Source organism: Tursiops truncatus, chromosome 10 (genome assembly GCF_011762595.2).
Source record: "Tursiops truncatus isolate mTurTru1 chromosome 10, mTurTru1.mat.Y, whole genome shotgun sequence".
NCBI lineage: Eukaryota > Metazoa > Chordata > Mammalia > Artiodactyla > Delphinidae > Tursiops > Tursiops truncatus.
Window position 1 is genome coordinate 39,136,354 of NC_047043.1, and position 20,353 is coordinate 39,156,706.

The following is a 20,353-nucleotide window of genomic DNA, read 5'->3' on the forward strand; positions in this document are numbered from 1 at the left end:
CAAATGTATGGACACCAAGGGGGGAAAGCGGGGTGGGGGGGTGATGGTGGGATGAACTGGGAGATTGAGATTGACATATATACACTAATATGTATAAAATAGATAACTAATAAGAATCTGCTGTATAAAAAAAAGATATGGGCCTAGGTAGGGAGAGGATGCAGATGCAGTGCACAGTAAAGGATGGGGCTCTATCTACAGTATTCACTATATGACCTTGAAGCAGGACCCCTAAATTTTCACTTTAAGACCTGGCTCTGGAGAGCCTGGTGAAAGCAGCGTCACAAGTAAGCCCTTCACCAGTTGGAACGTGAATTTACTTCAGGTAAAATGAATTTTATAGCATGACCTGACAAAGAAGTTAAATATTTTCAGAATGTTCAAAACGTAAATAAAGGAATAACTTTTATTTTAAAAGAACAACAACAACAAAAATCATGGAAGGGCTTCCCTGGTGGTGCAGTGGTTAAGAATACACCTGCCAATGCAGGGGACACGGGTTCAAGCCCTGGTCCGGGAAGATCCCATATGTCACGGAGCAGCTAAGCCTGTGTGCCACAACTACTGAGCCTGTGCTCTAGAGCCCGCAAGCCACAACTACTGAGCCCACATGCCACAACTACTGAAGCCCGCACACCTAGAGCCCATGCTCTGCAACGAGAGAAGCCACCACAATGAGAAGCCCGCTTGCTGCAACTAGAGAAAGCCTGCGCGCAGCAACAAAGACCCAACGCAGAAATGAATGAATGAATAAATAAATAAATAAATAAATATTTTTTAAATCATGGAAACAGAGCTGTATGTAATGGAAGCAGGTAGATATGTAAAGAACAAGTAAAGATGAAAAAATCAAATAAAAAGTGGACCAGAAATGGATAACTCTAACCAGGATATGGCTGAAAAGAAAATTAGTAAGTTGGAATAGAGTGAAAAAGTCACCTATAATGCCTCAGAAAGACACAGATCTAAAAAAAAATACTAAAGGGCTGATGGGATAAACAGAGTATATACTACAAAGTCCTAATCACTGTGTAAAGTTGCCCCTCTCGCCTAATTCTCTGTCCATCACATGCTCTGTGCATTCCTGTCATAAAACCTATCATTTAGCAGAATTACCAGATCTTTTTTTTTTTTTTAAATTTTTGTCTGTGTTGGGTCTTAGTTGCAGCACACAGGATCTTCGTTGTGGCGCGTGGGCTTCTCTCTAGTTGCAATGTGCAGGCTCTAGAGCGCATGGGCTCTCCAGTTGAGGCATGCGGGCTCAGTTGCCCCTCAGCATGTGGGATCTTAGTTCTGTGACCAGGGATCGAACCTGCATCTCCTGCACTGGAAGGCAGACTCCTAACCACTGGACCACCAGGGAAGTCCCACCAGGTCTATGTTTTTATTGACTTATTCTTTATAAAGCTCCTGCCAGGTGCTGAGCTCTTTTCTAGTCATGCTGGGTACAGACAGCCAAGGACGAGTCAGATAGGGGTCTTGCTCTCATGGACTTTGTGTTCTAGCCTATTCATCACTATACCTCTGGCATCTACACCATTGTCTGGCTCAGATTAGGCATTCAGGGTATATTGGTTCAATCAGTGGGTAAATGAAAGAAGTAATTCATACCTCAAAATATCTTTTGTATGGCTATGGCCTTGATTATCTTTCTCTGTTTGGCCAGTTTTGCATTGGTGAGAGAGACAGGGAAGAGATGAGAGGAATTTCTCTCCCTAGAGCATACCCTGCTGTTATCAGTCTGTGACACAGACAACACTCTGGTATGACCCCCACAGACCTGGAGTCCACCTGAGCTGTGTCCTCTCGTTTTTTTACTTCTGTTTTACAAATTGGTCAAGAAGATTCAGAATGAGGGTTTCCCTGGTGGTGCAGTGCTTAAGAATCCTCCTGCCAATGCAGGGGACACGGGTTCGAGCCCTGGTCTGGGAAAATCTCACATGCCGCGGAGCAGCTAAGCCTGTGCGCCACAACTACTGAGCCTGTGCTATAGAGCCCGCAAGCCACAACTACTGAAGCCTGTGCGCCTAGAGCCCACGCACCTCAAGGAAGAGTAGCCCCCGCTCGCTGCAACTAGAGAAAGCCCGCACACAGCAACGAAGACCCAACGCAGCCAAAAATAATAAATAAATTTATTTTAAAAAAAAAGAAAAAGAAGATTCAGAATGAGACCAGCCAGCAATGTAAGCAATGTCAATGTATGAGTCTTTCCTTTTTATTTTTCAGGCTGGAGTGAAAGGGACATTGGGAAGATTAGTCGGAATTTTTGAGGTAAGTCTGTTAAAATCTTTGGTGCAATTGGTATCATATTAATAACCACGTATATCTTCACCATGGGCCATTCAGGCTTCCGTAACAAAATACCAGAAATTGAGTGGCTTATAAACAATAGAAATTGATTTCTCATAGTTCTAGAAGCTAGGAAGTCCAAGATCAAGATGCCAGCAGATTCAGTGTCTGGTGAGGACCCACTTCCTGGTTCATAGACAGCGGTTTCTCTCTGTGTTCTCACATGGCAGAAGAGGGAATGTCTCTGGGGTCTCTTTTATAAGAGCACTAATTCTATTCATGAGGGTCTTCTGTCATAACCCAGTCACCTCCCACTGTCCCCTACCTGCTAATACTATTACCTTGGTGGTTAGGATTTCAACATATGAATTGGGGGGGGGCGGGGGAGGACATAAACATTGTCCATTGCAGTCTTAATCTAGGAAAGATGCCATCTTTGTTTCACCAAGTTTTCACAACAGTGCAGCACCAGCAGAGAATAACATGCGTTCTTTTTAAAATCCCATAATCTCCTCCAATTAACTAGAATTATTTGTTAGAATTGTTTTTCCCGTGTCTACCTCTCTTCCTCTCCTCCCAAGATGTGAGGAGGGATAGATAAGTGTAAAGGAGACAGAGGAGAAGTGGAAGATAAGTAGCTATAGCACAAGAGACAAACAAGGACATAGTCTGGACTAGAGATTTGGAGAAAGTAGGAAATCAGGGAATAAAGATGAGCAGGGTTAGTAGGAGGAGGGGAGATGTGTGAGATAATCAGCTTGCTCACATTGATGGGACCCCTGCCCACCACAGTCTCTTCTCTTTCTGGTGTTCTAGCTAGTTAAATTTACCTGGTGCCTTTTTCTCAAGAGGTCCCAAATCCTTTTCTCAGTATTGAGAAGTTGCGCAGAAAAAAGAGGGTAAAGCCTTGGCTTTGGAAGCGCAGGCAAAGAGCTCACCCTCAGATTCAAGTGTGGCATGTTTTAAATAGGCCAGTTGGTGCTATTCCATATCTGATTGTAGGACGATAAAAAGTGAAAGGAATCCTTGGGTCTAAGCTCTCTGGACGTTTACATAATCTCAGCTCTCTAAGGAAAAACTCTCTCTGTCCCTCTTTGCCCTTCAGAACCAGGAGAGGAAGCACAGAACGTATGTCTATGTGCTCATTGTCACAGAAGTGCTGGAAGACTGGGAAGACTCAGTTAACATTGGTAAGTTATCCCCAGATGGCCTCCAAAGAGCTCCCCACAACCGGCCCTGGCCGTGCCGTAGGTCATTACCCACAACCACAAATGAGAGCCTGATAAAGAAAAGAAATAACAGAAGGATGTCCATTTCTGAACTTGTGAAAGGTACTATTTTGCAATGTTTAAGAGGAAGCCAGAGTTGGGTACATAGTCAACATTTAGAAATGCGGCCCATAAAAATAAGACCTGTTGATTCTAAAACCAAATTGGATCCTCCCAAGCAGGTATTGATCAAGGCCTCCGCAATGCTAGGCCCGCTGCTGGCCATGAACCTTAGGCGGGAGCACGGCTGTGGCTGTTCCTTGCAGTGCTTATTCATACTGTTAGAGAAAACTGTCGGTTTGGTTGTGTGAGCCCCTCCCTCCAGAGCTGTATAGTAGGTGTAGAGTGATGGGAGTAGTTTCCAGTTATATTCATGTTACCCTTCAGGTGCACGTGACTTTCTCCTAAGGAGCCATTTTCTTTGATCTCAGATCACTATTGCATGTATATGTCCTTTTTTTTTGTTTTGGCTGTGTTGGGTCTTTGTTGCTGCACATGGGCTTTCTCTAGTTGAGGCAAGTGGAGGCTACTCTTTGTTGCAGTGTGCGGGCTTCTCATTGCTGTGGCTTCTCTTGTTGCGGAGCACAGGCTCTAGGCGTGTGGGCTCAGTAGTTGTGGTGCGTGGACTTAGTTACTCTGTGGCATGTGGGATCTTCCTGGACCAGGGATCGAACCCATCCATGTACCCCGCATTGGCAGGCGGATTCTTAACCACTGCGCCACCAGGGAAGTCTGTATATATGTCTTTTGACCTAAAAATTGAGGTGATTTTAATGGTTGGCTCATGGTTTAATCTTTTAGCTCTGAAAGAAAGTATATTCTAGAAAAGTATAATATTATTATCTTCTGTTGTAAATTGGCAAACAGATATAATTCATTTACCAAAGCCTCTCCCTTTATTGTTAGTATATGCTTTGCCATCATGCCTCTCACATTGTTGATCTGGGCATTTCATAGCTCTTCAGCTTTTAATGGCTTTGTGTTTGGTAAGAATGCAATAAACTTAAGTATAAATAAATTCAGTGTGGGGGGTATTAAAAATAGACTCCTTGACAGCCGGTGCTGGGGCCTGAAAAAGAAACAGAGGTGAGTGGTGTGGCTGGCCCTGTCCTCAGAGTACTCTGTCTGGTGGGAGTCACACACTTGTGATAACTAATTTTTAAGGTACCATTGCTCTATTAATATCCAAACAAGCCTTTCACCTGTACTCCCACTGCTGAGAATTGACTCTAATGAAACAATCTGAATATGGGAATAAGCCTATGAGCCTTCCTTCAGATGAGCCTTTTTCAGATGAAAAATTGGGTCTTAAAATGTACAGGTCAGCAAATGTTAAGTGATCTAAGGTCCATTCATCTGATGGAACGTTAGGCAGTTAAACGCATACTTATGAAAGCTCTACACCATGGGAAAGTGCTTATGAGATCGTGTTGGTGACTGAAAACAGGATACAGAATTGTATATACACTCATTAGAACTACATTAAAATATGAATTTGAAGTGAAAACAAAGATGAGGTACTGGTTTTCACCTAAAGAATTGGCAATGCCAAACAAAAGTTAACAGTGCTGGCAGGAGTGTGGTAAGACTGACATTCCAACACACAAAAGCAGGATTGGGGATCAGTACATCCTTCTGGAAAGCTGTTTGACAGTATCACAAGCCCTATAGTGTTCAAATTTTTTTTAAGTGTAGCATTATTTATAATAACTAAAATTGCAGACTGTTGATGTCCAATGATAGGGAAATGGTTAAGTGAATGACATTATATCCATGCTAGATATTATGATGTAATGCAGCCATTAAATATCATACTTTTACAACAGAGAAGAATGCTTAAGAAACAATGTGAAGTGGAAAAGAAGCAATAACAACAGTAATAGTAAAGCAAACTCTTACAGCATGTACTCTGTCCCAGGTATTGTTCAAATGCTTTACATATTAGCCCTCACAACAGACTTGTGAGATAGGCATTATTTATTATCTCTATTTTATAGATGAAGAAAGTGGGGCCCAGAGAGGTTCAGTAACTTGCCCAAAGCTGTGCAGCTCATTAGAGCCATTGATGTGATTGGAGCCCAGCATATTAGCTTCAGTGTCCATGTTCCTAACAACAGCACTCCATCAGGGCCTCTGAGGATTCCGAGCACCTTAAAGCATGATCCCAATTATAGTTGCTCAAATAACTGTGTCTTTTTCAAATAAGATGAAAGAAAAGCAAATGCACTAAGGTATTAAGAGTAGTTACTTCTGGTTTATAAGATTACAGGTAATTATCTTATTTATGCTTTCTTCTGTTTTCCCAATTTTAACCAATGATCTTTTGTTATTTTTGTAAGAGAAAAAATAATGGAGGATTTTAAAACATGCATTTGAAAAAAATGTAAATACACTGAAAAGTTAATAATGATTGTGTTGAGATTATATTTTCCTCTTTTTGAGAAAATATTTTCTTTTTTGTAGATATATCACTCTTATACAAAAATTTTAAAATAAATAACTGATTACAAGTCAGCCATCCTGGTAATTCTGGAAGCTGATGCTCATGTCTGTTTCTGCAGGAGATGGGGTTGCTGGCGGGCTTCAGGCACTTATGTACAAGCCGAGGAAGCCAGAGGCCCCGGAGCTCAAGAGGAAACCACTAGCAGTGGTTCTCTTTAGAGGGCAGGTTTCACACAATGACTTTCAGCTCTTCAGTTTCCAGATTTCTTACCTGTTTTCTGCATTAGACATTTGTGTAATATTTGAAGCATATAAAGTGCTTGCATCACCCTTGTAGGAAAAGAAAATAAGGAAAAATAAACTTACATGTTTTTTAAATGTTGATAACCATCGTGGTCATTTTGTAATGTATAGAAATATCAAATCACTATGTTGTACGCCTGGAACTAACATAGTGTTGTAGGTCAGTTATACTTCAATGTGAAAAAGAAAAGAAAAACACTGATAACCATTGCTTCCATGTTTTTTTCTACATTTTCTCAAAAGTTTTAGGGTCAGAAACCTGCTGCTTTCCTTTTGTACTGATTTCTTTTTCTCTCTGCCTCGACAGGAAGGAAGCGGGAATGGTTTAAAATAGAAGATGCCATAAAAGTGCTGCAGTATCACAAACCGGTGCAAGCATCGTATTTTGAAACGTTGAGGCAAGGCTACTCAGCCAACAATGGCACCCCGCTCGTGGCCACCACTTACTCAGTTTCTGCTCAGAGCTCGATGCCAGGCATCAGATGACTGAAGATTTCCTGTAAGAGAAATGGAAATTGGAAACTAGACTGAAGTGCAGGTCTTCCCTCTCACCCTTGCTCTTTCACCTCTCCTCACAGGCCTCCTCTTTCAACTAAGGCATGATGGGCAGCAGAGAAAGGGTTTATTGATAATGTTGCTGTTTGGTGTTAAGTGATGGGGCTTTTTCTTCTCTTTTTATTGAGGGGGTGGGGGGTGGGTGTGTAATTTGTCAGTACTTTTGTGCATGATCTGTCTCTCCCTTTTCACACCCCTACAATTCTCTAAAGAGGCAAACAGCCTTCCCTCTGCCTTGGATTCTGAAGTGTTCCTGTCTGTTTCATCCCAGCCCTGGCCAGATTTTTTTTTTAATTTTTTTTTTTTTTATTAAAAGATACCAATATGAGATGAAATCTTTCAAGAATTTGTCCTGTAATGTGCTGTTAAGTCTGGTAGGCTGGTCACTTTCACTGCAAGATACATTTATCTACACATTATATACTGGGCATATAATATGTAAATAAATGACTTTTAGAAGAGGGATTTAACTGTTTAATTTTTCAAAGTTTTGTTTTTTAAATTCAGGGTGTTTCTGAAGTGGAGAGCCTCACAATTAATTTACTTTTTGTTTCTGATGCTAGTGGCTAGGTAAAGTTCCCTGTCCTCTCTCTTTTCCCAGTCATCGACTGTAGTTATGTAGGGTATGGGAAGAGTTTAGCTACCTTCATAGTGCTCCCAGGACTCATGGCCTTCTCTTCTCAAAGCTGTGTTTCCATGCCAAGAAAGAAACAGGAAGAAACCTATTTTCTTTTTTATTACCAAGCCAGGAGCAAATGGCCTCAGCTCAGATCTGGAGAAACAATGCTAGAAATTGAATTCCTCCCTACATGTTGACAATAGGGATTTGAACTGGATTCTTGGGATTACTATCTAAAAAACTGGAGCGTCGAGCACTGTTTCTATCCTGCTGGTTTGGAGTTTTTTCCATAATGCTACTTATCGCCGACAAAGGCCTCTCTCCCTGTGCATCCATGCCTTACACCGTGCTGAACTGGATATTGTCCTTGTGCTCTGAAGCATCCAACTATACTTGGCAAGTGCAGCTGTACAGTCCTGTCCCTGTTCTGGGTAACCATGTTACGTTCCTGAAAAGTACACAGGAGGAAAATTCAGATGTTTGCTTGTCTTTGTAATGTTATAGCACTTGTAATTGCACCATGGAGCATGCTCAGAAATATTAAATATGTCTCCCACTGGGATGTGAAAGGTCCATCGTCCGCTGAGAAGTGGTATGGGAGAATGCTTAATCAGTTATTAGAACAGCAACATAATGCATTGGCTCCCTGCAAACTGTCTTGTTGGGTTTTGATACAGGTTTGATGCTGGCTTCATTTGCCAATTGTGTTGTTTAGTCGAGAAGTAGGCAGAAAAGGGTCTTGAGACCGGGACTGGGGGTGGGGGGCACTGATCAATCCCTGGCTTGGGACAGGAGTTTGTTGCTATACTCTTGGTGGCATCTCCTTTGTCAAAACATAGCCAAGATGTGAAATTAAAATCGTAGTTCTCTTTATTTAAAAATTCTAATAAATACTCAAACTTTGAAAAGCTTTTGCTCTTCCCTCCCACTAAAAGAAATATAGTATCTGGTAGGCCTGTGTCATTTAATGTTCAGTGTTTTAGGGGACATCAGTTGATGAACTTAAATTTTTGCTATCTATTCTCGGTTTGCATCTTCTCTCCCAGTCTTAAAACACGGAACCAAAAAGCAGTGCCGGCAGTTTCCTTAGGAGACCGCTCTACCTCTGGGAAAGGAATCCTGTCCCTAAGTAAGGGTCCCAGTGGATAGAAAGCACCATGGGATTTGAATCTAAATGCCAACTCACTGTTCATGTGTCCTACTTAAAAACGAACACACTGCTGCTTATTACCTGATTTAGAGCATTCTGAGGTTCTGTGCAAATAAATAAAGGGGACAATAAAATAAGTTCAGCTCAGCACTAAATGGAGTCCCCAAAACAATCTTCAAAATAAATTCTACCTTTATGATACAGATTGAAAGAGCTTTGCAGGAAAACGATTAGTACTCTTGAAACAGGAACTGCATTTGTTAATAGTATTTGTGCAGTTTTTAGTGACCTGAAGATGTTTTCACTGGGTTGGTATAATAATACACTACCCTACAAAGTCCTGTTTGGATGGTTGTTGGCGTCTTTGGGTCAGGAAAGTGAACTGTGCCAAGAAGTATTTGTCAGTGACATGAATGGATCCCATTAATGCAGTTAACTGGCGAGGTTGTGCTGATGCTTCCTTAACTGACAAAAGGAGGCTTTGTCCAACACTAGAATTGTTGAAATTGATGCGGTTATCTGTTGCACTGGGATTCTGGTGAGCAGGGGTCGGTGTTTTTCCCTCCCTGGCATCATAAACACCATGGCTATCTCCTGACGTGTAGTCACAGCCCTTTTGTGATACATTACTTAGACACATGGTTGCAGTAACCTTTCTATCTCCCCCAAAGAAAGCAAGGAAAAACAGAGGAAAGCTCAAAGTTTACCCTGCTTGCAGAATATTTAGACAACACTGATTTGCCATTAATTCTGCAAGTACTCGCCTTATTCAGGCTTGGCAGAAACAGGTTCCTGTGTTCAGGGCAGATATCGAGTCTCTCTCACAGTGAACGGGCACATCTTAGATTCTGATTATTACCAGAGTGCCCATCAGAGTCCACCATACTCAGGATGGAGAAAGATAGCAATGGCTTTTTTTAAATTAAAATTTGTTTTTGGTTTATAAATTGCAGCCCTTGGGGAAACAACAGTGAGATCATGCCGTTTTTTTGGACCAGGACTGTGTGTGAGTGAGTGAGTGAGTGTGTGTGTGTGTTTGTGTGTGTGTGTGTGTGTGTGTGAGAGAGAGAGAGAGAGAGAGAGAGAGAGAGAGAGAGAAGACTACCAGGAGTCGGCCACGTTAGGTTTTCTGGTCGCCTCTCAGAACAGTGCAGCCCATGAAAGAGGAGTCTTGATTTTTCTCATGGTAAACAAAACAGGAACTGACCGTTTTATTTTTACAAGTGTCTGCTGCCCCATCTGCCCTGTGAGGAGAGGGTTTCCTCACTGCTGAGTCTGAGCTGAGGCCATCTGGAGGGATCAGAGAGTGTGGGAGTATCACCCTGCTAAGGCTGAGCGAGGCCTAGAAGGTGGCTTCGCCACAGGATTTCCGCCCTCTGCATTGCGTTGCCAGTGCTGTGGAAAGTGAGGCACTGGAGGCCTTGCTTCCCGCAGCCTCTGGGGAGCAGAGTGGGTCACTGCCCTCTGAGAGCGTTTGCAGTTTTTTGTACACTGTTGCTACATAGTCAAGTTCCTTCATGGCAGAGAAATATTTTCTGTTTCAGTGTTAGGAGTCAGCCCATGTAAAGTCTCTTAGACTTGCTTAGAAGAAAAAAAAAGTCACCTTTTGTTTTGAGAATTCTAGGGGGAAGAAGTTCCCCATAGAGCCATGCTTCCTCCTTCTCCTTCCCCTTTCTCTTCTCCACGTACAGTGCTTATTGGGGGCTTCTTCTAAACCTCTTCAACAGAGGGGAGTGATCGGTCTTCTGATGGACATGGATGTGCGTTTCATACCTTGTACTTAACATATTTGTCATTTCCATCTAGTGCTGTGTTAATATCTTTGTTGATCTCCCCACCTGATCTTTTTTTTTAAACAGCTTAGCCTGAGCCATATTTTTGTTCATTTACAAAAAGGATTTAATAACCACAATGTGATTTTTGCCACAACTGTATAATTTTTAATATTTCTGAAGTGTTCTCTAAGCCCATCCTAGTTGAGAGTGGATTTAGCATTAGAAGAAATACCTGGAGAAATCTCCACAGTGGGATGAATTTTTGCTTAAAGAGAAATGAGGGTTGATAATATAACTCTATATCCTGGTCCCACCTGCATCTCACATCTACATCTTTACAAAAAATAGGAGACATGCAGGATAGTCAACTCAAGCATTTCTAGGGAGAGGAGATTGTTTAATGGTGATTAAATAATGCAGATGGCTCTTTGAGTTCTTATTCTTGAAGACTCTAAAAGAAGTCAGACCTGAGGCTGTGCAGTTTATACTGCCCAGTTGGGGTGGCAGTCGTTTCTTCTGAGCACTGCTGGGATGGAACCTATTTCCCCAAGGCTCTGCAGCTGTCAACCTTAGTGGCGTCAGCCTTGCTCCATCAGGGCACCCCCCCCCCCTCACTTGGGGTAGGTGGGAAAGCACCCGAGTCAGCCTCTGCACTCTGGGGTGAGCTTGCAACAGAGACCACACCATCCAGAAGAGCTGTGTATTCCACGTCACCTGACATGTCACCTAAAGCAGTAAGACATTTGAGATTTTCAAGTAAATTGTGAATTGCTAAATACTGCAATCTATAGAATATACTACATCAGGTTGACTTGAGGTCATCACAGGCCCTGGGAACCTCCTTTTAGGCAGACTCTCCTTTGGAAGCCAGGAGCCTTCCACTCCTGTCTCTGAAAAGGCGGCTTCACACTTCGACAATGTTTTTGCATTAGCTTGATAACCTTTCAGGGATGGGTGAAGCCTAATCAGGACATTTAAAAAATGATATCTCTCACCTTCAGAGTAATCCAATAGTTTGTCCTCCTAATCCCCTTAAAAATTAATAAATAAAAAGAGAAATAAAGAATCCCATTTGGTGTTGATTATAACAGACTCCTTGAGCTGAGGCTGGCAGTCACGTGATTTGATTTTGTGTGTCTGCTACGTGAAGCTTTTGAAGTGAAAAGGGCATGTCTCTCCCCTAAATCTTTGTTGATAGTAATGATCTGTGAGCCTGAGCTTGTCCTAGAAAATGAGACTGTCCACCTGGCAAGGGGAGCGCAAAGAAAAGCCTCCTTAACTCAGAATTGAGCACAGCAGGAGGGCCTCTGCGGAAGAAGGAAGTGCTTTTGGCTGAAAAAGCAAGATTAATATCTAGAAGGTGGCGAGTCATTGCTTCTGTTCCTCCAGCAATTAGGTTGTTGAATTAAATAGGTTTCCTTCAGTTTACATTCTGAGTTCTTAACCCCAAACAGGGGCCACTAGAACAGCAAAAAAAGGCATTTAACCCCCTGGAGATAGGCTTTAAAAGATACAAAAGCAGCAGCCTTGTCATTTTCCAGGTTCATCACCATTTTGATGTGCTACCCGCCCTTCCACCCCCACTGCAGCCAGGCCAGATGTGAAGATTCTATAAATATTTGAGTTGGGGAACATAAATTCTGGTTCTGGAACAATTACCTACTAAATTGCTCACCATCTGTGGACGTTATCCATGGGATGCGCCTTTCAGGGAACCTTTCACCAATACAGTAAAATCACTCTTCTGGGCTTGAGGCCCTAATCAGGCATTAAGATCAAAATCTTAAGTCTTTGGAACTTCTCAGGAAGAAAGCAAGATACCCATTCCCGATGCTGGGCCTTGAGACTGGACTCCCTGTCTGTACAGTGGGGTGGAGTGGCTCACCTTCAGGAAGTCATTTCTCCAGTAATACTGGAAGTAATACTGATACGAGCCTGGCTTTCTGAACACTTTTGTGCTGAATTGAAAATGTTAACCTAAAGCAATAGATCCATGTAGCCTCTTCTACCTCATTACTGTCCCATTGGAAAAAAACAGCATTTCAGTGTTAAGGCTTGGTCTTAACATAATAGATATGACTTATGCCAGGGAAGGTAGAGGCTGATTATGGAGACACCCACAACCGGAATAGATAGGCCTGCTCCACGTAAGGCGTCCACGGGGGCAGGTTGAAGTTAGGTCTTGGAGAGCTTCCAAAGCACTGGGGGGAGGGGAGGACTTCAAGGGCCTTCGCCCAGCCAGCAACTGGCCTGTGCTCCTCCTGAGGACATGAAGGATTCGAGGGAGCTGCAGGCACCTAAGCCACGGTGCGCAGACACAAACCTGCCCTTTTGCCTCCTCCCACGTGACTGAGAGCATTTTTTGCTCAGAATCCAAAGGGATTCTGTCCTCCAAAATCCAGTTTGCTTCAGGTGTTTTGTTCTGCCTCTGAGAACCTCACCCTTGCACTCACCCATTCATGGCCATAGAAGTGCTGCTCAGGGCACAGATTCACGAGGGAGTCCAGGGCCCAGCAGTTGCACAGTGTTGCATTTTGTAGTTAGAAAAACAGTTGGTCCACTCTATTATAAAAGAGACACAGTGTGGGGTGCAGTTTTATAAATGTCAGGTCCGTTTTTATTGTCTCATGGTCTGAAAACATTCAAACTGATTTATAATTGAAGAAAAAGTTGGTGGTTAAAATGAATAAAATGTCAGTTAGTGCATCTATCTTAAAGATAACTACCAGTGTACACCATGTGTTTAAGGAAGTAGGAGCATTTGAGGATGTTGTAAAAGTAAAGCAGGTATCTCTGGCCTACCCAAGTGTTTCAGAGGGAGGATGTGGAAGCCTGTTAGTAGCATCTTTATATTTGATTTTGTATAAAGAGGCCAGTCTTTATTTCAAGGACCTTTTTCCCACCTACTCAATCACCTTGGTAGGGGATGGGCTCTAAGGAAGAAGCAGTGAGACCCCAGCTCTATTTGCTGAGCTACAGGGTATGATCTCCAAACAGCATGAGGCGTATTTGAGGGGTTTCCCAACTCTGCTCACCTCCACTCCACTCATCTACCATCAGCACCAGAAGGGTTAAACTCCCTGGGACCATTCCAGTTCTGAAACAGATGAACTAGAGGTGCTTCTGAACCCTGTCTTCTCAAGTGTATCGCACAGGTGCAGTCTCCCTTTGGCCAAGTTCAACAGGTGTTTCCAGGGAACCCTTTGGATGGAGATAAAGTAGCCAAGATGTATTGAGTTTAACTTTTTCTGAAGGACAAAGTCTTTGTCCCTTTCCCTTCATGTTTTAGCTGAGGCCTAAATGACAAAGTCTCCAGAACTGAGACAGAGCCAGGGGCCCATGTACCCAGGGACCAGTCCCCTGGGGATCACACAGACTCAAACCAGACTATTCAGATTCCACCAGAACTCCACTGCTGTCCGCTTCCATCAGGACCACCCAGAAAAGCAAACAACTTAGCCTTTCCACCCCTAGGTCACCTGGTTCCTTGGTGACCATTCTGCAGAGTGAGAATGGATCACCTGTTTAGGCAGTGTGCTGTATATTTCTAGAAAGGGTAAAAAGTGGAGTGGCCAATGGGCTGAGTACTCATCCTTGGAGAGGGTAGCAGAATAACCCCAGATGAGCTCAACAAAACCCCAGGGAATCCAAGGAAAGGCGCTTGTGTGGGAGGAGGGGTTGGTTATGGTCCCTTAGCCTCTTGCGACCTTTCACAACTGGGGTTTGGAATAACGTCACCCTTACCCCTATCCAAATGTGCTCCAGGACGCAGGAGCTCCTGACCCAGGGGTGCATGGTCTTGTTTTCCATTTTTTCGTTTGCAAAACAACCTTGCTTGGTATTGTATGGAAAAGCGAGTTTTCCTCCCTGCCCACTTGGAGCCGCCTGCCCAGGCCTGGCTTCTTCCCCAGTCTCTCAGTGCTCTTAGGAGCTGAGGGGAGCAGAATGGGTCCAGAGGAGGTGGAAGGAAACTGAGTTTTCCTGCACCCTTTCTCTAGGAGGCTGGTCTTAGGCTTCCTTCATACCTCTCTTTCCCGTGGGGGCAGGCGGGTTGTGGGGGAGGGCTGAAAAGAAAGTTCAGGTTTGGGTCTGAGACAGGTGCACAGCAGATGCAAGTCCCCCTTTTCCCCCTTTAATAGCCAGCCAGCCGTGTGTAACTGTCCCCTTACTAAAGCATCCCCTCATGTGTGCCGGCAGCAGAGGACAGCAAAGCCCTCCCCCATAGTCTAGCTGGAGCTCTGGTACTATCCCTAAAATCCCACCACCCCTATATCTGACTCCTTTTTGTAAAAACAAATGCTTAAACCTGTGAGTGTGCTGTTCCTTTCTGTGTGTTAATCAGTTTCTTTCCACTTGAACTGTGTGGGAGGGAAGGGCATTGGAACTGTAGGTTGTAATATTGTGCCAACCAATAAAAACCAGTATTTCACACACATCCCTGCTTAGTCTCTGGTTTCTTTCTAAAAGTTTTCTTCGAGTCCTTCTGATCAGTCTTCTTTTGATTTTACCACCACCCTCTGCTGGACTCTTGAGAGTTGCCCCAGAGGTCAGAGGTGGCCGCATGGAAGATTTGCTGTTCAGGGAGTTCAAGTAAGGAATGAAGTGAAGCCCAGGAAGGTAGTGAGAGTCAGTGCCAGGGACCCCCCGGCAGACACCCAGTGCTTCACTAGGAGCCCAGAGGGGCATGAGGGGACAGAGGTGAGCCACATCCAGGACAACAAGGGAGCACAGCAAGGGGTGCTCTCCTGTGTGGAAGCAGAAGTTGGGCCTGGTGGAGTCAGGATGGGCTGGAGCGGCGTTTTGAAGATGCATGCTGGTAGGACTTGCAGGCAGAGAACAGGCAGGGCACCGCCAGGGGGAGAGCAACATGAAGTTAGCTGTGCCCCTCCGGCTGAAGACAGATGACAAGCATTATGGGCTGAAAAATAAAGCATGATGAGGCCAATTTAGGGAAAGCCGCAAAAGCCAGGCCAAGGAGTTTGGCTGCGTACGTGTGAAGTGCTCTTGAGCAGGGCAGTCGTGTAGAATCAGCCATGTTTGAAGAGGAGGCAGGAGAGGTTGGAAAGGAGCCACCTGGAAACTTGTGATGCCAGGCCTTACAGACTCAAGGAGTGGACCTGGGGATGGAGAGAGGGCTGGAGAAGCAAGAATAAAGAGCGTATCACAATCAGATAAACGCGTTCATCCACTGAGGGCCCCTGGCCTCTCTGGGACTCTGGTGGCATCACCACTTCGTTCAGCCCCAGGGCAAATTCCCAGTCAACTGGTCAGAGCACCCTTTCCTCCTAAAATTCTGATTCTGCAGGCCTCCTTTATCCCATGATGATCACCGTCCCTTCCTCTATCAAAGAATTCTTTTGCCAGATTTAGTGTGTGTGATGAGGCTGTGAGCTTATGAACGCCGATGCAAGTGCTACATGCAGGAAACCACCAAATGGCCACCTCTAATTGGGATCTGGGGTTCCGGAAACTCTCCGCTCGCCCACATCAGATCATGATGGGCCATTCTAAAGGTGACCCATCCCCATCACATTCGCTACATGTTGATTGTTCTTCATTCTCAGGGTAAATGCAAACTTTGGGATTACCTTGCTGCAGCCCAGTCTCCTAATAGTCTGCAGGACTTGTGGCAGGAGGGAGGGCGAGTGGGAGAGAAATCTCAAAAGGCCCCAAAACTTTGAGCATGAGTGACCAGAGGAAATCAGCCCAAAGAACACGAATGCCACCCTGACATTGCTGAAACCAGCACTGGGGACAGTGCTGCGACACGCATTGCACTTCCTACGCCCTTTGTTATTCTGAGGTTGCAGCTTTGACCAACTCAAGCCAGACTGAGTTGGCAGAATTCCTGCCCAAACCCCAGTCAGGCTGGCTCCCATCCTCTCTGGAGACCTGATAACCATGCTGAAGAAACCCTGTTGTTATAAACCATGGACTTGTTTGCTTTGTGGTTTCAAACACATTTGAGGTGTGAAAGGTTTCTTTTATCTCCTTGGTCTTGTGACACCCAGCTAACATCTCAGCATCTGCGATGCAGCCATGAGGCTCCATGTTCTATGGCCTGAATTCCAGCAATGTGCTCAAGCCAGGACATGCAGTCCTCACAGAGGCACCTGCTGGGGTGCCTGGAGGTGGGGTGAGGGGCCGATGGAGAGAGCTTGGGCAGGGGGACCATGGAAGGGTAGGATGAGTAAGGGATTCGGAAAAGGGAGGGAGGATAGGGCAGGCTGCCTGCTACAATAGAAGGTGTGAGCTTTGGAATTAGACCAGGGTTCAGGTCTCCGCTGAGCCGTTGACAAGCTCTGTGATCTTGGGCAAGTTACCGTCTGTGTTCCTTCCTATTCACTGGGGGAGAAGTCTACTTTGTGGGGTCGTCGTGAGCGTTAAGTAAGTGAAGGAGTGTATGTGATGCCAGAGTTGGTGTGTGATCATTAAATAGTGGCTGTGAGTGAACACCTGTTTGGAAAATGCCAAGGACTGTGCTGAGTTCACTAAATAAGACAAGTCACAACAGACACAATCACAATGCAAAGTGACAAATGCAATAAAAAGAAGGCAGAGAGAGTGACTGACTCCATCCCAGTGGAGCCACCGTCTGAGAGGATTCATGAAGGGTAAAGGAATTCTCGACCAAGGGGACAGCATGTGCAAGGGTGCTGTGCTCGGTTAACAGCGAGTTTGCGGGGGCTGGAACATGATAGCCGTGATGGGGAGGGAGGAGGGAGAGCCAGGAGGTGCCACGGGAAAGGTCAGCTGGGGTCAGGTGGCTTGGCTGGCTGTTTGAACTTTACTCCGCATGACTGGGAAGCCAACAAAGGTTTTAAAACAGCAGTGACTACATCGGGTTGGGCATTTGTGGACGATGATACTACTCTCTCCTGAGTGCTCCTGGGTTGTTGTTCCAGGCCTTTATACCAGGTGGTGTGTTCTCTGCTTTACAATTTCATCTTTGCCATCCTTGTGACACATAGGACCTTTGGTCATCACCTTCGTGATGGTAAAGGAAATGGCAGCCTAGGGAAGCAAACTACTTTTTAAAAGAATTGGAGAAACCAATTCTAAAAATCACAAGGTAGAGTGCCAAGGATGTCTAAGACAGTTTTGAAAAACTACAAGGAAAAACACAGGACTACAGGGAAGTCCTGTGTTCTATCAGTATCAAGACTTTAAAGATAAAGTAACTGAAGCAATGTGATAAATGGGAATAGCTAGATAGAGAAGTGAATTAGGAAACTGAATAGAACAGGGGACCGAGAAACAGACCTATGCGTATGTGGGAATATGGTAAGAGCCAGAGGAGACATACACCCGAGGGAGGAAAGGATTGGTCCTTCAGTAAATGGTGTTGGAACAATTGGCTAGACAAATGAAAAAAAATAAATTTAGATCCCTACCTCACACCATACAATGAAAATAAACTTGCAAATGTGTAAAATGAGTCATAAAGCTTTTAGAAGAAAATACAGAGGTTAAGTAATACATCCAAGGTCACACAGGTAATAAATGGAAGAACTGTAGTCAAACCCAGGGGGTCTGACTCCAGAACCTGCCTTCTCACCCACTTAGTAGTACTCTCTCCTGGTCACTTCAGAGTGCAAGATGGACCAGAGCAAGCAGAAACTGAAATCAGGGAGGTGGTGAATGAATTTGCATCTGGTCCCCAAACACCTGACATGAAAGGTTGCTGAGGAGGCAGAGGGAGAGACTTCCTCATGTCCTCATGTAATCACCATCACTCAGACAACAGGCTGGGCACTGCTGAGGGGCCGGCACGCTGCCAGGTGTCTGTGAGGGAGATCATCAGGAACTCCACGAATAGGTATTGAGAGTGTATGGGTAGCCATGACACTTAAGTAGGTGTGAAGAGGATAAAAATAAGGGAACAGTGGTGAATCGTTATGTGGTTAGGCCTGGAAGGATTTTAGGGATCATCTAATCCTCTCATTTTACAGATTGGGAGATAGGCACAGTGAGAAGGGACTTTTCACCAGTATTCGAGTTTGGAACCCTGAGCAAAGAATACATATCTCTGGCCATGCTGTAAATAGGCAGCTCTTCTGGCTCTGTGGACATGAAAGTATATCTTTTAATGGTTATCCCATTCTTGGCCACCAAACTCTATCTAAGCCGGTGCCAAGTCTAAACCCACATCCATCACTTCATCACTCACTCACCATTATCTACTTGGTATTTCTTGTCCCCATCTCCTCCCCCTGCAGCCCCCCAATCCTGAATTCACCCCTCCTATGCAAGAGCTGAGCCTGCCCAGAGAAAACCATGTCCTGTGGGGTCACTACAGGTTTATGCGTCCCCTCTAGTGAGCCTCCAGTGCCGCCCATCAATGGCTACTGACTGGCACACTGACAAATCCAAAGGCCACTTATCTTCTCCCTGACTTCACTGACCCCTCCCTGCCACCTGCCCCCACCACCACCACAGTGTCCTGGCTACACTTCTGGTTCTCCTCCTACCCATAGCTTTCAGAGTAAAGTTCTAATACCCTAGAGTAGTACCCAATATCTTTTGTGATTTGGCCCCTGCCCACCTCTGCAGACTCATTTCTTGCCACCCACCTTGCCCTTCTTTTTCCCTGGCCTCATAGAACATTTTGCAGTTCTTCAAAGGTACCATGTACCATTGCACTGCTTCACAATTCACATGTGCTGTGCTATTCTTTGAGAAAGATGTCCAAGATTCTCTCCCCTAGGAGGAGCTTAGTGACTCCTGTGCATGCCCCCATTCTGAAGGCCGGGAAATATCTCTGTTCTTTGCATCCAGCTGAGTGGTTCAGAGCAGGTACCTAGGAAATGCAGGTTGGAAGAAGCAAAGAGCCATGGCATTTGGGGATGTCCACAGCACAAAGAATGTCTGCCTAGTGTCACTCTGTTCTCTCAACAACACACACACACACACACACACACACACACACACACACACACACACACACACACACACACACCCTTCACTTCCCCCCCCCCCCCACACACACACCCTTCACTTCCCCCCCCCCCCACACACACACACCCTTCACTTCCCCCCCCCCCCACACACACACCCTTCACTTTCCCCCAGACCTGGAAGCAAATGTAGAACTGCCCTCAGGGATGGGGAGAGAGAAGTTTGGAACAGGTGGAGGTGGGGGTAGTTAAGGGTGATATTCAACCAGCGTGGTGCCCACCAGCAAATCAGAACAAACACCCTATTGAACCCTGTCCTCTGAGACCCCTTCCCCAGCTTCCTCTTCTTGCCTTGAACTTGGGAGTTAGAGGGAAAGCGGGGAGGAAACCCCCAGTTCCTGCTACTCCGCTTACCTCTCAGCCCAGGATCCTGTGAACTTTCCCAGGTGGAGGGCAGGAGCTAAATGGAAGGCTGGTCACTTTCAGCACAGCCTGTGTCTGAAACAGGCAAGGAAAGCCAAGTTAGGATTCAGACTGGAGAAGGGAGGGGTGGTTATGGGGATTTGCAGTTTGGGGGGTGGAGTCGAGGGAAATTTGTTTTATTTGGAGGGAACTTGGATCTGAGGAAATTGAGTGGACCGATTATAACAGCTAATATTTGACTGTGTTTTCCAGTTTACCAAGTACTTTCCCATCAGTTCAGACAATTCCTTGAACACTTACTGCCTGTACAAGACTAAGGGCTAAGGGCCAGGACACTGACCTTCACATCTACCCTGAGAGGCAGGTACTTTGATCCCCAGCTCACTGTCGATGGAGCTGGAGCCTGGAGGAGACTGAAGGACAAGGGAAAGTAGATTGGGTGTGGGTAAGATTTAGAAGGTGAAGGAAAGCTGCGGGGAAGCAAATACCTTGAAGTCAGGCCTCTGGTGCTGTCAGGGGCTGGCCAGTAGGGACCCCGAAGTGGAGGGAGCCCCAAACCTCCACTCCTCAGGCTGCCAGTGATGTCACAATGGCAGGTGCGGGAACTGTGGGGTCCCTCTCCACCTCAACCC

General features: G+C 45.1%; 1 protein-coding gene and 1 long non-coding RNA gene across 4 annotated transcripts in view; one reads left to right on the plus strand and one right to left on the minus strand.

Annotated features, from left to right (window-relative positions):
* Window positions 1-7,320, plus strand: part of NUDT3 (nudix hydrolase 3) — a 101,580-nt gene extending 94,260 nt beyond the window's left edge. For all 3 annotated transcript variants that reach the window (XM_019944058.3, XM_019944059.3, XM_073810840.1), the window contains 3 exons: window positions 2,227-2,271; window positions 3,395-3,479; window positions 6,610-7,320. In XM_019944058.3, coding sequence (XP_019799617.1) covers window positions 2,227-2,271; window positions 3,395-3,479; window positions 6,610-6,788 — 309 coding nt within the window. In that variant the 3' untranslated portion in view covers window positions 6,789-7,320. The remainder of the gene's footprint in view (window positions 1-2,226; window positions 2,272-3,394; window positions 3,480-6,609) is intronic.
* Window positions 7,321-14,725: 7,405 nt separating this feature from the next.
* Window positions 14,726-20,054, minus strand: LOC141279745 (uncharacterized). Its single transcript, XR_012334506.1, has 2 exons — window positions 19,713-20,054; window positions 14,726-19,201 (listed from the first exon to the last, which is right to left on the minus strand). It is a non-coding gene; the product is annotated as an uncharacterized lncRNA (long non-coding RNA).
* Window positions 20,055-20,353: the final 299 nt, after the last annotated feature.